At 39.3% G+C, this 23,813-nt stretch overlaps 1 protein-coding gene across 1 annotated transcript in view; it reads left to right on the top strand.

The window, feature by feature from the left end:
- Positions 1–15,805, top strand: part of snx33 (sorting nexin 33) — a 46,306-nt gene extending 30,501 nt beyond the window's left edge. The window contains exon 2 of the mRNA XM_014124059.3: positions 9,858–15,805. Within this exon, the coding sequence (XP_013979534.2) occupies positions 9,858–10,111 (254 nt within the window). The 3' untranslated portion in view covers positions 10,112–15,805. The remainder of the gene's footprint in view (positions 1–9,857) is intronic.
- Positions 15,806–23,813: the final 8,008 nt, after the last annotated feature.

The raw sequence follows: 23,813 nt of genomic DNA, 5'->3' as shown, positions 1-23,813 counted from the left end.
GGGTGTTTTCTATCCAAAGCCAATAATTATATGCATATTCTAGTTACTGGGCAGGGGTAGTAACCAGATTAAATCGGGTACGTTTTTTATCCGGCCGTGCAAATACTGCCCCCTAGCCCCAACAGGTTAAGTAGCTGGTTAGCTATTTATTTTCATGAACTGAAGTTCAATTTCAATAGGCGAACAACAAGTGGCAGCCTAGCAAATACTTAATCAAGGATTCCTAAATCATTGCTAAGAATAATGAAAATGACTGCAGTTTCTGCTGGTCATTGTTTTCAGGCTGATTGTATTGGTGCTAGCTAGGTACCAAGCTAAAGCTAGCTACCCCAGAAGTTGCGGTCGAACAAATGATCCTTTATTACCAACGCAGTATTGTAAACACATCGTTCGTGGCCAGTGTTTGCTTGTTTGCAGACCTTTTTTTGTTCAGCTTTGACAGTGCTACTGTATCTTTTTTGACACGCAAAGACCCAAACGGCATTCCATAGTATGTATGTCATGAAGCTAATAGCAGTGACGCTGTGTAACTCCGGTAGGGCAACATCTGAAAAATAGCGCAGTTGGTAGTGTGTACCGGTACTCGACCGGTCGGCGAAAGTCAACATCACCCACGACAGAGAACGGTTGATTGTCAAGGGCAATGAATTCCATTATCTTGGCTTTAATGGATTTCGCCTTTGAGTTGTCTCGCTTAAATGTTCTTACTCTTTCAAATGACTGCTTGACTTGTTGACTGCTCGATCCACACAGCAGACATTGTGTGGGCTAGGTTAGGAATGCTGTGTTGCATGTATAGCGCAGCTTTGACATCGGTTTTTAACATCGCCGTTAAACTAGACATCGGGCTGATACCGATGTTGGCATTTTTAGCTAATATCGGCTGATTCCGATATATCGTGCATCTCTAGTTTCCACAACTATGTCAAATGTCTTCCACTGATCTGACTTCCCCTTTCCCTCCTGAGCAACCAATACATTTTTGCCCGTTTCGAGTTTCTTTTTCGCATCCTCCTCATCCATTTTGCTTTCGTCATTACTGTGTTCTGAGTTTTTTGTAACCAATTTATTGATGTGATTATGATAAGCTATAGGTCAGGCCCTATTGGTTGCCTGCGATGCTTACTTGTTCCACGTAAAGAGAGCAGGGTTGAGGAAATAGGTCATGTTTTTCGTAAACAAATTAGGGATTTCGGTAACAGAACTTTTCAGTCAGAAAAAAGAGTAATAAATGACTGAAATTATTTTGCAGCTTCAGCACAGACGGTTCAATAACACTAAGCTGTGCTTTGGTGCCGTTTCGCTGCAGTAGGGAGGAGAGTGAGACAACGTGCTCCAGTCTCCAGTTTTTTTTAACACAGTGTGATCATCGGGCTCTTTCTTGAGTCATTTGTGTGTGCTTAAAGCATCAGACAAGCTCAGTGCATATGTAGTTGATTTTATTATTCAAACACATAGGGTGTGTCTGTCCTATATATGGGAAAAATCAGTTGAAACATTTAGACCAATCAATTAGTTGAAAGAATAGGACGACTCTCGGCCGACCAAGATCTTTTTCAGTCGGGGACAGCCCTAATAGATATGTTTTAGTTCAATAGACATGAATTTGCCTACATCTTTACATGCACAAATATCATAGGCAGATTTATTTGGGGCTAATTCACTACCTGAGTAAGTGGAAACTCAAAACACATTAGCTATATCGTTATTCTAAATATAATACCCACTGGTAGTAGCCATGTATTAATATAACAGTAAATGTAATGTCCTAAAAAAACGTAGCAGTCTTAGCCTACTACCCAATGTGGCCCATGCACTCGCAATGGCCAATGCGCATTTTGTGTGCTCTGTATCTCAAAGCCATATCAAATTTGTTGGTTGTAAAATAGTTTCTATAGAGCTCAAAATTGAGTTGAAACATAAAACGTATACCTACAGAAAGCTGAGAACCCCCTCTCTTCAACTCTGACACAAGTGTTACACAGGATAGCTGTGTTTTTTTAGACGTTTTTTTTTCTTCTTGATTTTGAAATGTTATACAATCAGGAAACATTTTTTTTCTCACGGAGCACAGTGGGAGAGCCATTGAGAGTGGCTCACTCATCACAGCATCCAGGCCCCTGCGAAACAGGCACAGCAGCAGGGCAGACATTATAGGAATCATGAGGGGAATGCACTTTACTGTATGACCAAATCATGTTTTTAGCCTCCTAAAAAAATGTGATGCTTTGAGTGAGATGACCATGTAGAATGTGCAGCTCACACCGATGCGACCAACAAAATGTTTTACTCGCATAGCCAAGTCAAAGCGTCCAACAACCCTCCCGAAAGCAATTTCTTTTTTACAACCCTCCCCTATTTTGGACTACCCCCAAATAAATGTTGAACTGTCCCTAAATGGTAACAGTCTGGAGGCCTGTGTGGGAAAGGGGAATGCACAAAATTGTACTAGAGATTCCTGTGTTTAATTCACCAGAGTGGTTGTGTTCACAGTTAATCTCTTCCGCCCCCCACCCCTCTCGCCCTCTCTCCTCTTCCTCTCTATTCCCCCTTCTCTCTTTCTGTCACTCTTCCTCGATTGCATAGCATGGTTAGCATAACAGTTTCGCTCTCACTGTGACTTATAATATAGCTCAATTCTCTCCACAACTTAGAATGGTCACAAGACGTGGTACAGTAGCTGAGGAAAGCCATCTGGTTGGACTAAATAAACAAATCTGGTGGTGGCTTTCCAGGCCATTGGGACATTTATTAGCAAGCATTTATTCCAGTGGATTGACATGAGTAAAGGGAGACCAATCTTCTACAACTACCATTACTACTATGATGACTACCACTATTACTAATTGTATTTATTTAGCACATCACAGTGTATGTTCTGAAATGCCCCATGTACGTAATGGACAGATACAATATCTTCATATGTTATATACATTATAACATATACGTTATATACGTACATAGGGAAACAGACCATTGCGTAAGATCCACATTCCAGTCATTTCTTCTTAAGGGACATGGCATAAGGACATTTGGAAACACCCCCCCACCCAACCCCTACTTTTGTTTTTACAATACATTATTCTTGGTCAGAGCCACAGACTGGTCAGTACAGCCCTGCCCCTGGAACAGCAATAAAATGCCCTACATGCTTACTCAGACTGCAGCCTGGAATTCTATAGAAACTAGGGTTGGGCGGTATCCAGATTGTCATACCTTCATACCGACCTTGTGCTATTTCTGGGATATTCGGTTATACCGACACTGAACACAAGGGGCGCTATTTTCAATTCGAAGGCTAGCAATGCTAACAAGTGCACTACAGGTCAAAAGTTTTAGAACACCTACTCATTCCAGGGTTTTTCTTTATTTTTACTATTTTCTACATTGTTGAATAATAGTGAAGACATCAAAACTATGAAATAACACAATGGAATCATGTAGTAACCAAAAAAGTGTTAAACAAATAAAAATATATTTTATATTTGAGATTCTTCAAAGTAGCCACCCTTTGCCTTGATGACAGCTTTGCACACTTGGCATTCTCTCAACCAGCTTCATGAGGTACTCACGTGGAATGTATTTCAATTAACAGGTGTGCCTTGTTAAAAGTTAATTTGTGGAATTAATTTCCTTCTTAATGCATTTGAGCCAATCAGTTGTGTTGTGAAAATGTAGGGGTGGTATACAGAAGATAGCCCTATTTGGTAAAAGACCAAGTCCATATTATGGCAAGAACAGCTCTAATAAGCAAAGAGAAACGACAGTCCATCATTACTTTAAGACTTGAAGGTCAGTCAATCTGGGAAAATGTATAGAAGTTTCTTCATGTGCAGTCGCAAAAACCATCAAGCGCTATGATGAAACTGGCTCTCATGAGGACCGCCACAGGAGTGGAAGACCCAGAGTTACCTCTGCTGCAGAGAATAAGTTCATTAGAGTTACCAGCCTCAGAAATTACAGCCCAAATAAATGCTTCACAAGGTTCAAGTAACATACACATCTCAACATCAACTGTTCAGTGGAGACTGTGTGAATCAGGCCTTCATTGTTGAATTTCTGCAAAGAAACCACTACTAAAAACACCAATAATAAGAAGAGACTTGCTTAGGCCAAGAAACACGAGCAATGGTCATTAGACTGGTGGAAATTTGTCCCTTGGTCTGGAGTCCAAATTGGAGATTTTTGGTTCCAACTGCAGTGTATTTTGAGACGCGGTGTGGGTGAACGGATGATCTCCGCACGTGTATTTCCCACAGTGAAGCATGGAGGAGGTGTTATGTTGTGGGGGTGCATTTCTGGTGACACTCGAAGATTTATTTAGAATTCAAGGCACACTTAACCAGCATGGCTACCACAGCAGCATCCCATCTGGTTTGGGCTTAGTGGGACTATCATTTGTCTTTCAACAGGACAATGACCCAACACACCTCCATGCTGTGTAAGGGCTATTTTACCAAGAAAGAGAGTGATGGAGTGCTGCATCAGATGACCTGGCCTCCACAATCCCCCGACCTCAAACAAATTGAGATGGTTTGGGATGAGTCGGACCGCAGAGTGAAGGAAAAGCAGCAAACAAGTGTGAAGCATATGTTGGAACTCCTTTAAAACTGTTGGAAAAGCATTCCAGGTGAAGTTAGTTGAGAGAATGCCAAGAGTGTGCAAAGCTGTCACCAAGGCAAAGGGTGGCTATTTGAAGAATCTGAAATATAAAATACATTTTGATTTGTTTAACACTTTTTTGGTTACTACATGATTCCATATGTGTTATTGAATAGTTTTGATGTCTTCACTATTATTGTACAATTTAGAAAATAGTAAAAATAGAGAAAAACCCTTGAATGAGTAGGTGTTCTAAAACTTTTGACCGGTAGTGTACATGTAAAGTTCCATAGCGAATATGCAGTTATTATCCATTCTCCTCTGACATAAACTATTTGCACAACAGACATATCAGTTCATAAAGTTATACAAGTAACTACAATGCTACTCACAGTTTGCTGCATGCACAAAACAAATATTAGACATAAAGGCTCTCAATCCAGGAGAGTGCGGTTACCAAGAGGAGCTTGATCGCAAGAAGCTAACCACTTAGAAAGATAACTAGCTACTAAGTTAGCAACCAAATTCACAACTGCAGAACATTTAGCACATTTTAGACCGTTAACTTAATAGTTAGGTTATCAGATATCTAGCTGGCAAACAGTTAGTTGTGAATTTCATACTGTAACTAGATCACCTGGTGTGTGCTGCACAACAGTGAGTGACTCACAAGGCTCCGGTCTCTTATTATTGTGTGCTTGTAAATAACATGTGACTGGGGACTACCGGTAAGCTTAATAATGTAAAATAATGTGACAGGTGAAATTAAAAACGCAAATTGCTTTCTCTCCTAACGTATTTCACAAGTTGACTGCAGGTATTTATTTAAAAAGTAGCTACAAATATTAAAATGTATTAAAAAACTTCAAATAAATAGTTTCAACGATATTGACGGTAGGGGTGTAACAGTTCACCAAACACACGGTGCACATATTGCGGTTTTAGGGTCATGGTTGGGTTTGGTACAGCGGGAAAATGAGATGCCATTCACAATGTTCAGCATTCACAATGTTCCTGGCATTGTCTGTTGTGACAGGATTGTTATGTTGTGCCTCTCAAGTTTATACTTTAATGCTGCATTTGTAACCATGTGGGAGGTCGGAATTTACCAGTTGAAGTCGTAAAAGCCAGTTGGATGCATTCATGTGATTTGAACTCATTGAAAAAGCCGATTAGCTAATGGCTAGCGCTGAGCGAATAATCGAAATTTACGTTATTTTTTGTTTTTTAAACAACTAATTGACCAACATCGGTTCAATAATTTGATTTCCATTTTGTTCGTTTTTTTTCTGTGAGATCAATCCATACATCGCACAGTTTCTCTAGAGATCCAGCCTGAACTGTGCAATGTAGTAGGCAGTTGTAGTTTTCAATAGGCCAATATTCTACATAGTTTAGCGCATAAAATGTGGGAATTAACTACAATGACCATAGTCTGTTGCTCATTTACTTGTCCAGTCTGTGTTTCTTTTACTACTGAAGAGAGAAGAGTGCACAATTGTGAGGTGATATAGAGAGCAGCTGTTGCTTCGCAAGGTATTTCTACCTGAAAATACATGATCTAAGTGATTGATAGTTGGTATTCAGCAGTCATAAAAGTATGCCTTATTTTCTTTGAAGATCTACAAAATAGTGATTTTGTCAAACAGCATAGGCAGCAGCTCTATCGAGATGAGATGATGACTTGAAATGAAATAATCAAGTAATCAAGTAAAACAAATGTAAAATACACAACAATTGAACCATTTTATTAAAGTAAAGTAATGTGAATAAATGATTGGTAATAAGTGATAAGCAGTAATGGGCAGTCGCTAACATCATGGGACTTTTTAAAAATTGTTTTATTCTGTGTTGTTACAGCATTCAACCCACATAACGCATAGTGCATTTAATGTTTAGAAAAAATTTATCAAAACCAAAATTGTTTTTTTTTTACCGAAACCGAACTGACCTCAAAAAGCACTAATTGCTCAGCTCTACTAATGGCCAACAAGCTACGTGAACCATAAACAAAAAATACAGCTATCATTCTTGTAAACAAATTATAGAGTTAAATAGTTAATTAAATAATGGCTTGTTGTTGCATTTAACTGACGAAAATGCTGTTATAGAATAGGTTTGGGCGGTATACCGTATATACCGTTCAATACCCTCAATACCGTTGAAACTATTTCTTTGAAGTTTTTCAATACATTTTTATATTTGTAGCTACTTTTTAAGTAAATGCCTGTAGTCAACTTGTGCAATGCATTAGGAGATAAAGCAGATCGGGTTCTTCATTTCACCTGTCACATTATTTTACATTATGAAGCTTACCATAGTTCCCCAGAACAGTTGAACGAGTCATGTGTTTGTTTGTAAATAGCACAACGGGAGAAAGCCAGAGCATATGAGTTTAGCTGTGTATTGACAGGGGTCACGTTTTATATTGAAAGTCAACAGTGTTTTTTTTGCTTCAATAGAGTGATCAGGGATGTGCATCTATAGTTTTCCTTCACAGAAAATACATTTGTGCAACACATTCTGCAGAAAATAACAGAAGTCCAATGCAATTTGGCTGGCTTGTTGAATGTCCATCCTGATTAGTGTGCTGAAAGTCTGTTGTCAATTAGTTTACTGTAAAATAGCATTGTATCTGGTCAAACACAATCTTTTCCAAAACTTATCTAAGGGTTTGTAACAGGCTGATTGGTCGGCTATTTGAGCCAGTAAAGGGGGCTTTACTATTCTTAGCTAGCGGAATGACTTTTGCTTCTCTCCAGGCCTGAGGGCACACACTTTCTAGTAGGCTTAAATTGAAGATATGGCAAATAGGAGTGGCAATATCGTTCACTATTATCCGCAGTCATTTTCCAAAATGTTTCATTTTGTCAGACCCCGGTGGCTTGTCATTGTTGTCAAATTTTTTTCACCTCTTCCACACTCTCTTTACGGAATTCAAAATTACAATTCTTGTCTTACATAATTTGGTCAGATATACTTGGATGTGTTGTGTCAGCGTTTGTTGCTGGCATGTTTGCTAATCTTGCTAATGAAAAAATAATTCAATTAGTTGGCAATATCATTCGGTAGCAAGTTATTAATTTAATTAACCTTGTTTCTTAAGCTACATATGTTAACGTGGGCTATTTTGATAACTTTTCTGGGATGCTTGATTGTTTTCATTGCTTTACTGGAAAGATTAGCAGAAGTAGATATTCTCATCTTGTTTATGTTAGTACAGGGTGAGCTGCACATAGTGGACTTCCTAATATGGCACACCGCCTAAGTGCTAACAGCATAAATCTGGTTCAAAAGCATATGATTGCTGTATACAATAGCTGTAGGATCAGCAGAGGTATTCAGGGCAGTGCAACACGATGGTAGGGATTAACTGAGCTGGGCTTGGGTCATTGATAAGTCATTGTCTCAACGCAGCCTTATAATGCTGTGAAAGGATCCAGGAACCCAAAGTATTTGGGTGGATCCCATCCTCCTTATGAAACGTGTTTTGCTTCCAAAAGGAATCAAAATTGTCAACAAACGTTATACCTATTGAGCTGCAATAATCAAGTAGCCAGTTGTGAAGAGAAAGAATCCTGCTAAAGACAAGTATGCGTCAAAACATTGTTTATTTGCGCAATGTCTCTCGTTCACATTCGCTTGTGAATGTCCAAACTGACCAAAAATTACATTTGGTAGCTGCTACCAATATATGTATAACTTTATGAGCTAGATTGCCTGTCTTTGCAATTGGTTTATTTTTGTTTGCTCTCGTTTGTATATTTCGCTAGTAGCCTCCTTGGAAATTTGCTATTACTTGTGTAATATTTTTTGGCGTTCTGGTAATAGACGCCCAATGGCCTTTTTTGCTTTTTGGTGAACCCTTTTGTACTAAACCGGTAATAACATAAATCCCGAGATGAGAGAAGAACTGTATGAAGATATGAAAATCTGGATCCCGCCCAACCCTATTATAGAGGCCATTTCCTTAGTAGGTGACATCAGAGGTCACCATGTGGGAGAAGTGGGTGCTCAGGATGATAGACGAGTTTCTCACTAGTAATAACCAGTTGGAGGGTCGTTCAAGGGATTTTTCCCAGTCATATGTGGTAAATTCCCACTTCCCTTGGTTACGAACACACCATGACACTGCCAAAGTGTTTATCTGACTTCATAAAGATAATTAAAATACACAAGCAAGCATGAGGCAATGAGTTGATGTTGACTGGGAAGAATTGGTCGGGTGGTGTAGAGGTCCTGGATGGCAGGCAGCTTAGCCCCAGTGATGTACTGGGCCATACGCACTACCCTCTGAGGTGCCTTGCGGTCAGAGGCCGAGCAATTGCCGTACCGGGAAGTGATGCAACCAGTCAGGATGCTCTCGATGTTGCAGCTGTAGAACCTTTTGAGGATCTGAGGACCCATGCCAAATCTTTTTAGTTTCCTGAGGGGGAATATGCTTTGTCGTGCCCTCTTCACGACTGTCTTGGTGTGTTTGGACCATTCTAGTTTGTTGTTGATGTGGATACCAAGGAACTTGAAGCTCTCAACCTGCTCCACTACAGCCCCGTCGATGAGAAGCCTAGCCTACATGTGTAATGTAGACAGAATGTGAGCACTTGAAAGCTTGATGAAGGAAGCAACATTTTAATTGCTACATCTGTTTTGAATTCAGTGAGTTGTGTTAGCTGCTGTTTCTTACTTTAACATGATTTGTGTACTGTTACTGTAGCAGTTAAGTCTGTGGCGTAATATGCTCTATTTGGTCTAAAGCAGATTCTGTTAAAGGTTGGAGGGTGCCTTATATGGCCAATCCCTTGTCTACTGTAATATTCCAGGTCAGCCAAGGACAGGTTTTACGAGACTATGAGGAAGCTAAAGTCTCACAAGGCTGTCATGTTTTCCAAAATGTCTCACAAGCATATGAATAAGTCGTACAAGTTTTTACAATTCCTGATCATAGTCCTCAAATTCAAACGCCATTCAAATGTTTAATCTGAATATGATTTTCAAGGTGTCATTGTCTTATGCAGGTCATGCTAGGTCCACACGCATGCACTGGTAGTAGTAGAATTTCCCTTATATCGGTAGCTAGCTAGCCCAGAGGTCATAGCATATTCATTGTATAGGTAGCTTGCTAACTGCACTCTCCACAGGTCATAGCATTTCTATTGTATCGGTAGCTAGCTAACCGCAAACTTCTTCCTCCACAGGTAGTAACACTCATTTATCATTAGCTAGCTAACCGCCAACTGCTCTCTCTCTTTCCTCAGGTGCGTTCGCCAAGGTCAAAGAGAGTCAGCGGATGAGCGACGAAGGGAAAATGGACCAGGACGAGGCAGACGGAGTGCGTAAACGCTGCCGGACAGTGGGATTCGCTCTACAGGCTGAGATGAACCACTTCCACCAGCGCCGCGAGGTGGACTTCAAGGAGATGATGCAGGCCTACATCAAACAGCAGATCGCCTTCTACCAGCGCGTGGGCCAACAGCTGGAGCGTACCCTGCACATGTACGACAACCTGTAGAGGCTGGGCTTGTCATCAGCCCTGACGTTATCCTTTTGATCCGAAATGGCCGCCCAGTTCAACGGGGCCTCTTCAGGGGTTGTCAAAAAGCCTAGTGGAAATAGAGACATCCCACTGGACACACACTGGTTGTTTAAATTTAATTTGTCAATGTATTGTGACGTGGAAAATACATTGGATTTGAACAAAGTTTTCTTAATTGAAATTAGGGTAAAACTTCAACTTAACTATATAGACTTAACCTGATTAACAGGTTGTTATATCAGTCTAATTTCAACATAATCATCATAACAATTAAATACGTGGAAATTGCGTTGAAAATTCCACGTAGAAATGTACAAAATCTTCAACTTTGGGTGGTTGAAATGATGTTGAATTTCATATTTGATTAGACATATGTTATTTGAACTTGTTTCAATGCTGATAGTAAAATGGTATGTTTGAATCAACATCATTGTTTCAACGTCATGCCATCAACCTAAATAGATGTATATTGAAATAAAATGGTAAGCCACAGTCCAACGATTCCTGCCTGAACATTGACCCCTACGGAGAGGTAATGCACTTCAGTGAAACAAGTCTACCATACAGATGCCTTCCTCTATGTACCCTGCTTAGCTTTAGAAACAAGCTGTGTTCAGTTCAGCTGACCTATCATGTCAACACAGTTAGACATTGGTCAGCTTCCATACACTTTTGCATAGACTACCTAAATACCATTGAATAGTTGAAAGTAACTCCTCTAACTTTTCTTACACTAGCTGTATGTGAAAGTAAGTTTGGAGTGAGGTTGGGTTTATTATGTAAGCTACATTGACATCTGATTTTCCCAAAGGCCACCATCATTTCAACGCTAGGTATACTGTCATTCAACCATGGCTGATTGGATCTTTGGAAGTTTAGAAGTATAGAAGTAGTTACCATTAGCCTTATAATTAGGATGCCGAATGTACCTCTTTATTTCAGTGCATGACATGAAGTTGAAACTGACGTTGATTCAAACATACAATTTTACAAGGTCAAATGAAATATGTCTAATCAAATATAAAATTCAACATCATTTCAACAGTGTTGGGGAATCTGCTCTGAAAATATAGGGAAAGGGAAAGGGGGACTCCTAGTCAGTCGTACAACTGAATGCATTCAACTGAAATGTGTCTTCCGCATTTAACCCTCTGAATCAGAGAGGTGCGGGGGGCTGCCATAATAATATAGTTTACCAAGCTACCAATTACTTCACACTGGAAGAAGTTAAGCTACACTAAAGCTACCCTTAAGAAAAATATAGTTTACTTGACTAAGGTTACTTTGAAAAAGTAGTTCACTACATCCAAAGTACATTCAGAAAAATTATTGTATGTAAATTTGAAATGTCATAGAGTACAAATTGCAAGAACAGTTCACTTTGGGGTCATACATTATTGGAATATGTAATTTTAATAGAATATGTAAGTTTCAAGTGAGAATTTGGCAGGTCTGATGCCGAAACCCCCCCCAAATATTTCCTACTTCACCCATATTTTATTTTATTTTTTAGCAAAAAGAGTCATGTGTAGTTTCAGTTGTTATCTAGTCTACCATACAGATGCCTTCCTCTATGTACCCTGCTTAGCTTTAGAAACAAGCTGTGTTCAGTTCAGCTGACCTATCATGTCAACACAGTTAGACATTGGTCAGCTTCCATACACTTTTGCATAGACTACCTAAATACCATTGAATAGTTGAAAGTAACTCCTCTAACTTTTCTTACACTAGCTGTATGTGAAAGTAAGTTTGGAGTGAGGTTGGGTTTATTATGTAAGCTACATTGACATCTGATTTTCCCAAAGGCCACCATCATTTCAACGCTAGGTATACTGTCATTCAACCATGGCTGATTGGATCTTTGGAAGTTTAGAAGTATAGAAGTAGTTACCATTAGCCTTATAATTAGGATGCCGAATGTACCTCTTTATTTCAGTGCATGACATGAAGTTGAAACTGACGTTGATTCAAACATACAATTTTACAAGGTCAAATGAAATATGTCTAATCAAATATAAAATTCAACATCATTTCAACAGTGTTGGGGAATCTGCTCTGAAAATATAGGGAAAGGGAAAGGGGGACTCCTAGTCAGTCGTACAACTGAATGCATTCAACTGAAATGTGTCTTCCGCATTTAACCCTCTGAATCAGAGAGGTGCGGGGGGCTGCCATAATAATATAGTTTACCAAGCTACCAATTACTTCACACTGGAAGAAGTTAAGCTACACTAAAGCTACCCTTAAGAAAAATATAGTTTACTTGACTAAGGTTACTTTGAAAAAGTAGTTCACTACATCCAAAGTACATTCAGAAAAATTATTGTATGTAAATTTGAAATGTCATAGAGTACAAATTGCAAGAACAGTTCACTTTGGGGTCATACATTATTGGAATATGTAATTTTAATAGAATATGTAAGTTTCAAGTGAGAATTTGGCAGGTCTGATGCCGAAACCCCCCCCAAATATTTCCTACTTCACCCATATTTTATTTTATTTTTTAGCAAAAAGAGTCATGTGTAGTTTCAGTTGTTATCTACACCACTGTGTGGCAAAAAAGTAATTACCTACTGATTTGACTTTGACTAGTTCAACTACCACATAGCTACTTCAAATATAGTTAAATTACTAGTTGAACTACATGTAGTTCGCTACTCCCCAACACTGAATTTCAACCACCCGATATACACTTAGTGTACAAAACATTAGGAACACCTGGTCTTCCATTACATAGACTGACCAGGTGAAAGCTATGATCACTTGTTCACTCCTCTTCAATCAGTGTAGATGAAAGGGAGGAGACAGGTTAAAGAAGGATTTTTAAACCTTGAGACAATTGAGACATGGATTGTGTTTGTGTGCCATTCAGAGAGTGAATGGGCAAGACAAAAGATTTAAGTGCCTTTGAAAGGGGTATGGTAGTAGGTGCCAGGCGCACTGGTTTGTGTCAAGAACTTAGGGTAAAAGGGAGGGGGGCGATATAACTCAATATTAGGTAGGTATTCCTAATGTTTTGTACACTTAACCTGGATGAACATAGGATTATATATATATTTTTTACGGTTCTATGTGGAATTTTCAATGCATTTTCAACGTATACATAGTTCTGATGATTATGTTGAAATTAGATTGATGTAACAATCTGTTAGTCAGGTTAAGTCATTGTATTTAAGTTGAAGTTTTGCCATTTCAATGCTTACAACGCTGGTTGAAATGAGATGAAATCAGTACTGTTTGATTACTTTTTGTATTTTCCACATTGATTCCACGTCACAATACGTTGACAAATGGTATTGAAACAATGTTGATTCAACCAGTGTGTGCCCAGCTGTAGCTGGAAAAGTTTATCTGTTTATTCTTTCTTCATGGTGGACCATGATAGTCACACAAACCCTGGCTTGAAAGAAGAGAGTGGTTGCTGAGGTTGCTGCCTTATAAAGATTACTTTCTGTTTATTGTGACTTGAATATGGGCCAAGTGGTTCATAGACTCGGACAGAAAGAGGGCATGTTCTTGAAGAGGCTGGGGAAGCCAGTTTGTGCACTTCACGTAATAGTCACTTTCCAGGCTGAAATTCGGAGTCTAAGTTCTTTGTTTCAAGGGACTTACACCATTGTCTTCTTCATAAATCCACCAATTTTGCTATGTTATGACCAACATTTTTTGTTGTTGTATACAATACCATCTATTTAAGGTGTTTGCAACAAATCTTAATACGTTAATTGATAGGTGGCATTTAAGAATTCTCTGTAGAGGGTCAAAGATAGGCATGTGTAGCCTTAAGCAGACGGTAGAAACTGAACTCCTTTAGTGTAATGTATGAAACCATGACCATGCCATGCCAGAGTCCATGCCATCTCCTCCCGTTGTTTCTCAGAGTAAGGGCTTGAATGCTCAGGTGTTCACTGCAAACGTGTTACCTTAATGTATTTTCTTGAGATAGCTCTCCATACAAGCCATGACTGTGCCTGTCGGCGGCTTTTAAAGTTCCAAGAGGCAGCAGCTGCACTACATAGCTTAAGATAATTAACATAATGTAATTAATGTTACTTTTTCCTGTGGTCCCTGTAAGTGCCTTAAGGAGCCGAGGCATTTTAGTGTGATTTTCTAAACAAATGTCTTCACCTGCTTCTTTGCCCATTTGAGGAGAAACAGGCCTTTGGAATCAGTTGTGCTCCAGTTGAGTTTGCACAGGAGCTTTGTACCCGTCGATCATGGTGTGTGTGCGTGCGTGCATGCCTCCGTGCGATTGTAATTTGTTGGGTTATTGGTACACTCCTTGTTCTTTCTGTTGCAACAAACATTTGGCCAGCAGTCTTGAAGTTGGAAGTACTTAATGTTACAGTAAGTGTAAACAAGGAGTAATCACCCCCCTTATTTGAGAAACATTGAACATAGTGTTCTTCTCTGAACTGAATTATTACCGCACCAATTTCAGTGTTGATTACCAAATCATTTAAGTTGTTCCAGTCATATAACACATGGATTTTAATAGGAGCCATCTTGTGAGACTTTATAGAGATCTGTGGTTTGTTTGACCTATCTTTAGAACTATTATGAATCTAAGAGGTTAAGACAGACACTGCTTCAGAGTGAAAGCATTGCCTCAAGAACAGTCAAGTAAATTATTAAATACGGAGCACTAACTTGTTCACAATTAAGGCATTGCTTGAATAGTTACTTGAGTTAACGGTCCATTCACATGCTTTAATTGGCTTTTCCCAAGTACCGTTAAATAATACAGTACTCTACTCAGGGTGTTTATTCTGATTATGGAATATTGAAGTATAAATGTTTAGCACAGACCCCAAAGAGATCTCCTGACATGTATTTCCATTCACCTCAATTTGACAGGACAAAAACCAATCACCAAAATAACAATACTGTAAGTTATTGGATGATGCCCTTTTTTTCCAGTAATACTTGAGACCATTGTTTCAGTAAATAAACAAAGACTGTCCTGCATTACCTTCTAAGTAAACCACAAAAGTCTGACTCTGTCTATGACTCAGTACTGAGTGTTGTCTCAATGGCTGTTCCACTTCCAACGTACATTCCAGGGTATGGGTAGATGTTAAAACCAGGTGTTTCACAACCCTTCTTTTGAAATGTCCTCATCTTCTCGCCTGTTTTTTTTTTATTGTACAAAGACCAAAGTATCACTCTTTAGCACTCAGTTTCAAATGAAATGAAAGGGTCTCTCAATAAATAGCTGACCATACATAGGAGGTGGTCGAGTGTTGGCTGTCTTCAATAGTTTTCTTATTGAAACGGTCACATTTTGAGGAGATGGGTCTGACAACCTCTGTGGAAAGAGACTAACAGGGCAAAAGGAGAAGGAATATTCAGGGGAAAAGGACTGGAAATGATTCCATGTGAACTGTTACTCACCTACTCTGACTGCCACTGGCAGTGCGAATGGTAATGTAAGGACATGTTGACAAACTGTATGGCTGGTGGAAGGACACTGAGTCTCACATGGATGATTCTGGCTTAACGAGGATGTGTGAGACTGAGACTGGGACTGGCATGATGAGACCTATGGTTCTGTTATATTTTCCTATATTGAAATACGCACTGTCTTAGGTTTTTGGCACGAGGAACGATGTCACTAAGGGAGGCTCTGAAAGTCTTAATAAAAGCTATCATGCTGATTCTGATTTTTAATGTTGTTTATCTATCTTTGTACGTGGAGCAGTGTGTTAATGTTGCCTTGGGGAAAGATGTGGAGTGCTTTCTGGAGCCTTCAAAATATATGGTATGAATACACACTATACAAATTGTATTAATAAATTGCTGGGTAAAAGACACAAAAAGGCACTTATGCTATTAACACAAGGATATTTGACATCACATAATATGGATATTTTTCCAGCTTTAACTGAGAAACTACTGCAACGAATCAAACTCCCTCTATGCAAACTTGTAAAAAAAACATATGGAGGAGATTTAATGTTTTTTTTTTTTACGAGTTTGCATAGAGGGAGTTTGATTTGTTGCAGTAGTTTCCCAGTCAAAGCTGGAAAAATATAAATTTTATGTCAGCAAGTATTCTCATAGAATTCCTATGGCGTATGCATTACTCGGTAAGAATGGTTGTCACTGTAGAAATGTAACAAATGCACCATCTCCTTGCCCCAAAATTCTCATCAACAAAAGAGTGATCAAATTAAGATCCTACACCTGAAAGAAAGCAGGAAGCCACCATAACGTCCATTTATGTCAGAACTGTTATCACCATGAGGAATGAGGGGAGGAAGGATTCATTCTTCCACTTCTTGCTGGGCTTGGTGCTCGTTATCATCCACTTCAATGTATTTATGTCAAATGTAAATATGGGCTCTATTCAATCTATCGCTGAAGCATTACAGATTTTCACGCTAGAAATGTAAAAGTAATTTATGTGTGTTTACCGTGAATACAGTCTCCGCTAATGCGGGAACATGGCTTTAAATTTCAATCACACTATAACGCTGAACCTCCGCAATACGGATTGAATAGAGTCCTATGTCTGCCAATATTTGCATTCTGGACGTGCCCCATCCTGGACTTGTCCTAATGTGAAATATACTGTTGAAGTCGGAAGTTTACATACACCTTAGCCAAATACATTTAAACTCAATTTTTTCACAATTCCTGACATTTAATCCTAGTAAAAATTCCCTGTCTTAGGTCAGTTAGGATCACCACTTTATTTTAAGAATGTGAAATGTCAGAATAATAGTGGAGAGAATTATTTATTTCAGCTTTTATTTCTTTCATCACATTCCCAGTGGGTCAGAAGTTTACATAAACTCAATTAGTATTTTGTAGCTTTGCCTTTAAATTGTTTAACTTGGGTCAAACATTTCGGGAAGCCTTCCACAAGCTTCCCACAATAAGTTGGATGAATTTTGGCCCATTTCTCCTGACAGAGCTGGTGTAACTGAGTCAGGTTTGTAGGCCATTTTTCCACAACTTTGGAAGTATGCTTGGGGTCATTGTCCATTTGGAAGACCCATTTGCAACCAAGCTTTAACTTCCTGACTGATGTCCTGAGATGTTGCTTAAATATATCCACATAAATGTCCTTCCGCATGATGCCATCTATTTTGTGTAGTGCACCAGTCCCTCATGCAGCAAAGCACCCCCATAACATGATGCTGCCACCCCCGTGCTTCACGGTTGGGATGGTATTCTTTGGCTTGCAAGCCTTTTTTATGGCAGTTTTGGAGCAGTGACTTCTTCCTTGCTGAGCAGCCTTTCAGGTTATGTCAATATAGGACTCGTTTTACTGTGGATATAGATACCTTTGTACCTGTTTCCTCCAGCATCTTTCACAAAGTCCTTTGCTGTTGTTCTGGGACTGATTTGCACTTTTCGCACCAAAGTACGTTCATCTCTAGGAGACAGAATGCGTCTCCTTCCTGAGCGGTATGATGGCTGCGTGGTCCCATGGTGTTTATACTTGCGTACTATTGTTTGTACAGATGAACGTGGTACCTTCAGGCATTTGGAAATTGCTCCCAAGGATGAACCAGACTGGTGGAGGTCTACACTTTTTTTCTGAGGTCTTGGCTGATTTCTTTTCATTTTCCCATGATGTCAAGCAAAGAGGCACTGAGTTTGAAGGTAGGCCTTGAAATACATCCACAGGTACACCTCCAATTGACTCAAACTATGTAAAATTAGCCTATCAGAAGCTTCTAATGCCATTTAATAATTTTCTTGAATTTTCCAAGCTGTTTAACCTCTCTGGAACATCTGAGATGCTAGTGTCCCACCCGCGGTACACACTATCAACAGCCAGTGAAATAGCAGGGCGGCAAATTCAAAACAACAAAAATCTCATAATTCAAATTTCTCAAACATACAAGTATTATACACCATTTTAAAGATAAGATTCTCCTTAATCCAACCACAGTGTCTGATTTCAAAAAGGCTTTACGGCGATAGCATAGCATTAGATTATGTTAGGACAGCGCCGAAACAAGAAAAACCACACAGCCATTTTCCAAGCAAGGAGAGGCGTCACAAAAACCAGAAATACAGCTAAAATCAATCACTAACCTTTGATGATCTTCATCAGATGACACTCCCAGGACTCAATATTACAAAATGCATGTATGTTTTGCTTGATAAAGTTCATATTTATATCCATAAACCTCATTTTACATTGGCGCGTGATGTTCAGAAAATGTATTCCCACCAGAACTTCCAGTGAATGAGCACATCAATTTACAAAAATACTCATCATAAACGTTGATAAAGTTATTGAAAGAATTATAGATACACTTCTCCTTAACTTTTTAAGGTATAGGGGGCAGTATTTGCGATTTCAGATGAAAAGCGTGCCCAGAGTAAACTGCCTAATACTCGAGCCCAGAGTCAAATATTTGCATATTATTAGTAGATTTCGATAGAACACACTCTGAAGTTTCTAAAACTGTTTGAATGATGTCTGTGAGTATAACATAAATCATATGGCAGGCAAAAACCTGAGAAAAATCCAACCAGGAAGTGGGAAATCTGATGCTTGTAGTCTTTTCAAGTCATTGCCTATCTAACACACAGTGACTTAGGGTTCATTTTGCACTTCCTAAGGCTTCCACTAGATGTCAACAGTCTTTAGAACCTTGTTTCAGGCTTTTGCAGTGAACAGAGAGCGAACAAGAAGGCCGGGAAGTTGGTGACTCAGAAAATGACATGAGTTCAATGGCGCGCATTCACCTGATGAGGTAGCTGTATTCCATAATGTTTTTCAAGACATTGGAATCATCCGATTGGAATATTATTGAAGTTTTATGCTAAAAAAGCCTTAAAGATTGATGCTATACAACGTATGACTTGTTTCTACGTACGTAAATATAACTTTTTTTCACTTTTCGGCGTGAAATTTTCGGCGTGCTTCCAACATTTGGAGTAGCTTACTGAACGCACAAACAACAAGGAGGTATTTGAACATAAATTATGGACTTTATCGAACAAAACAACATTTATTGTGGACCTGGGATTCCTGGAAGTGCCTTCTGATGAAGATCATCAAAGGTAAATGAATATTTATAATGCTATTTATGATTTTAGATGACTCCAAAATGGCGGGTATCTGTATTGCCTGATGTATTTTTCTGAGCACCGTACTCAGATTATTACAAAGTGTGCTTTCCCCGTGAAGCTTTTTTGAAAGCTGTCACAGCGGTTGCATTAAGGAGATGTTTATCTATAATTCTTTGAATAACAGTTTAATATTTTATCAACTTTTATGATGAGTATTTTTGTAAATTGTTGTGCTGGTTCACCGGCAGTTTTGGAGGCAAAATATTTTCTCAACATCACGCGCCAATGTTAAATGTTTTTTTGTTGTTGATATAAATATGAACTTTATCGAACAAAACATACATGTATTGTGTAACATTGAGTCCTAGGAGTGTCATCTGATGAAGATCGTCAAAGGTTAGTGCTTAATTTTAGCTGTATTTCTGGTTTTTGTGACCCCTCTCCTGCTTGGAAAATGGCTGTGTGGTTTTTCTTGTGTTGGCACTGTCCTAACATAATCTAACTTTATGCTTTCGCCGTAAAGCCTTTTTGAAATCGGACAATGTGGTTGGATTAAGGAGAGGTGTATCTTTAAAATGGTGTAAAATAGTTGTATGTTTGAGAAATTTGAATTATGACATTTTGTTGTTTTGAATTTGCCGCCCTGGTATTTCACTGGCTGTTGAATAGTGTGAACCGTGGGTGGGACGGTAGCGTCCCACGTAGCCCTGAGAAGTTAATGCAACCGCTGTGTCAGATTTTAAAATAGTTTACGGCGAAAGCACATTTTTCAATATTCTGAGTACAGAGCTCAGCCATCAAAGCAAGCTGTACAGTTACCCGCCAAGTTCTGGAGTCAACTAAACTCAGAATTAGTATTATAAATCTTCCCTTACCTTTGCTGATCTTCGTTGGAATGCACTCCCAGGACTCCCACAAGAAATGTTATTTTTGTTTGAAAAACTCCATATTTATGTCCAAATACCTCCGTTTTGTTCCTGCGTTCAGATCACTAATCCAAAGGCATAACGCGAGAGTGCTAAACCAGAGACGAAAAGTCAAGTTTGTAGAAGCATGTCAAACGATGTTTACAATCAATCCTTAGGGTCTTTTTAACATAAAACTTCGATAATATTCCAACCGGACAATAGCGTATTCATTACAGAGGAAAAAGAAGGAGCGACGCGCTTGCGTGCTCGCTCGCGCAGTAAACAACTCACTGGTCCCAGGCAGTCCACTGATTGACTGAGCTCCTATTCTCTGCCCAGTAACAGTAGACGCATGAAACAAGTTTCTAAAGGCTGTTGACAGCCAATGGAAGCCTTAGGAAGTGCAAAATGACCCCACAGACACTGTAGTTTGAATAGGGATTAGATAGAAAAACTACAAGTCACTTCCTGGTTGGATTTTTTCTCAGGTTTTTGCCTGCCATATGAGTTCTGTTATACTCACAGACATCTTTCAAACAGTTTTAGAAACTTCAGAGTGTTTTCTATCCAAATCGACTAATAATATACATATCCTACCTTCTGGGCCCGAGAAGCAGGCAGTTTAATTTTTTGCACGTACTCATCTGAATTTCTGAATACTGCCGCGTCACCAAGAAGTTAAAGGCACAGTCAACTTAGTGTATGTGAACTGCAACTGCATTTTCTGTTTGTCTGTTACCAGTTCGTCTTGTTTCGTCAGGTCTTACCAGCGTGTTTCCCGTTTCTCCCGTTCTCAAGTTTTTGTTTTCTAGTCTTCCCGGTTCTGACCTTTCTGCCTGTCCTGACCCTGAGCCTGCCTGCCATCATGTAACTGTCTGACTCTGACCTGGTTTACGAACCTCTGCCTGCCCTCGACATGCCTTTTGCCTGACCCTTTGTTATATTAAATATTCTGAGAATCGAACTATCCGCCTCCTGTGTCTTCATCTGAGTCATATCCTGTATTGCGATATTACGTACCCATATCCATACCTACATATGCAGTCAACTGATTTGTGCAATGGAATTATTTGTGCAGTTAAACTCATTTACTCTAAATGCATGATATCAGTAACCTTTTGGGGACCCTAAGAGAGATTTGGAACCCCCCCCCCCCCGCCATGGGGCGTAAAGAAACATTGCAGTTGTACAGCAAGTTTTCTGCAATTCTACACATTTTGCCATGACTTGTGCCGTGTTAGTATGGTATCTGAGTGAAAGTGATTAACAAAATCAATGGTCCGTGGGCACGTGCACTGCGTGCAGGTTGGTATTCGACCATGATTAATTACTAAGTTTAGCTGGCTAGACTAATTTACCAATCTAAACATTTTTGCTGACATGGCTAATTGAGTGACTGTCAGTGACTGACATAACAAAAAAAACTGCTGATGCACAACCACATTTCAAAATGGTGTATTCTTATATTCTAACTCTCTCAACAGTAAGTTTAGACCTTGACTGAGTTGTGGTTTTTTTTGGGGGGGGGGGGGGGGTTGGTCCGCGGACCTACAAAAAGTTTTCCATCCCTGGCTTAATGGGTGACTTGTCCACTTCTAAACACACAAGGTGTGCTCAAAGCATTACATTTTAGTATTCACTGTGTGACACATGCAAGTTAATAGTCTCACTATCTTAAAATTGATCTTAGTGGAACAAAGACCATACAGTTGAAGTCGGAAGTTTACATACACTTAGGTTGGAGTCATTAAAACCACAAGTCTGGTTCATCCTTGGGAGCAATTTCCAAACGCCTGAAGGTACCACGTTCATCTGTACAAACAATAGTATGCAAGTATAAACACCATGGGACCAAGCAGCCTTCATTCTGCTCAGGAAGGAGACGCGTTTTGTCTCCTAGAGATGAACATACTTTGGTGCGAAATGTGCAAATCAATCCCAGTACAACAGCAAAGAACCTTGTGAAGATGCTGGAGGAAACAGGCACAAAAGTATCTATATCCACAGTAAAACGAGTCCTATATCGACATAACCTGAAAGGCCACTCAGCAAGGAAGAAGCCACTGCTCCAAAACCGCTATAGAAAAGCCAGACTACGCTTTGTAACTGCACATGGGGACAAAGATCATACTTTTTGGAGAAATGTCCTCTGGTCTGATGAAACAAAAATAGAACTGTTTGGCCATAATGACCATCGTTATATTTGGAGGAAGAAGAGGGAGGCTTGCAAGCCGAAGAACACCATCCCAACTGTAAAGCACGGGGGTGGCAGCATCATGTTGTGGGGGTGCTTTGCTGCAGGAGGGACTGGTGAACTACACAAAATAGATGGCTTCATGAGGCAGGAAAATTAGGTGGATGTATTGAAGCAACATCTCAAGACATCAGTCAGAAAGTTAAATCTTGGTCGTAAATGGGTCTTCCAAATGGACAATGACCCCAAGCATACTTCCAAAGTTGTGGCAAAATGGCTTAAGTACAACAAAGTCAAGGTATTGGAGTGGCCATCACAAAGCCCTGACCTCAATCCTATAGAACATTTGTGGGCAGAACTGAAAAAGTGTGTGCGAGCAAGGAGGCCTACAAACCTGACTCAGTTACACCAGCTCTGTCAGGAGAAATGGGCCAAAATTCACCCAACTTATTGTGGGAAGCTTGTGGAAGGCTACCCGAAACGTTTGACCCACGTTAAACAATTTAAAGGCAATGCTACCAAATACTAATTGAGTGTATGTAAGCAACTTCTGACCCACTGGGGATGTGATGAAAGAAATAAAAGCTGGAATAAATCATTCTCTCAACTATTATTCTGACATTTCACATTCTTAAAATAAAATGGTCATCCTAATTGACCTAAGACGGAATTTTTGGATTAAATGTCAGGAATTGTGAAAAACGGAGTTTCAATGTATTTAGCTAAGGTGTTGGTAAACTTCCGACTTCAACTGTATGTGTCATATCGCCCCCTTTATTTGATAATTTCATTATGATGCATTTTTGTGATGTGAACAGCTTTTTTCATTTTGAACCAAAGCCTTGAATCGATGGCAATGTTCCAGACCCTCTCAGGTTTGAGTTTTTGGAATGCAACTCATGTGTGCTGGTGATGTCAGTCTCATGACATGCCAGAATGAAAGGGAATTGAATTTGATTATACAACATTAAGATGGACAGACAAATAGTGTTCATCTAGAATGATTCTAGGTGCTAATTAGGGTAAAGCCAAAAGTATCAATATGTGGGTTCTAAGAGCTATTTTTACATATCCAAACACCAACACCTCAATGAATAGAATACTGTATCTCCCTACATCTGTATCAGTGTGTGTTAACCCTTTACTCTTGTGGGAATTGGCATATGTGGATCGGGCTAAATTGAAATGTTTCTTACAGAAGAAATATGAAAAGCATATGCATAACCATGGTAGCAATTGAAAGGGAAAAGTTTGGAGATTATGAGAAAATTATTAGACCAAAAGTTACGGCACAACAGTTCACCTGACATGTGTCTGAATCTAAACCTTACACTGTTGATTTTATGTGGATTTTACTGTACTTTTCACAGCTTTTGTTGATAATGAAATCTGAAAATACTCTGTTTACATTGAGTAACATGACAAGAATATTCCTGGAAAAGGGGGATAGGTGCAACATAAGACAAACAAATTGCATGGGTTTGAGTGAGAGGACAAACTGGTGTCTCCAAGTGTCCACACACTTCTCCAAAGTGCA

The sequence above is a fragment of the Salmo salar genome, chromosome 10, assembly GCF_965601325.2.
Source record: "Salmo salar chromosome 10, fSalSal1, whole genome shotgun sequence".
NCBI classification, from domain to species: Eukaryota; Metazoa; Chordata; class Actinopteri; order Salmoniformes; family Salmonidae; genus Salmo; species Salmo salar.
This window is presented reverse-complemented; position numbering and strand designations above follow the sequence as displayed.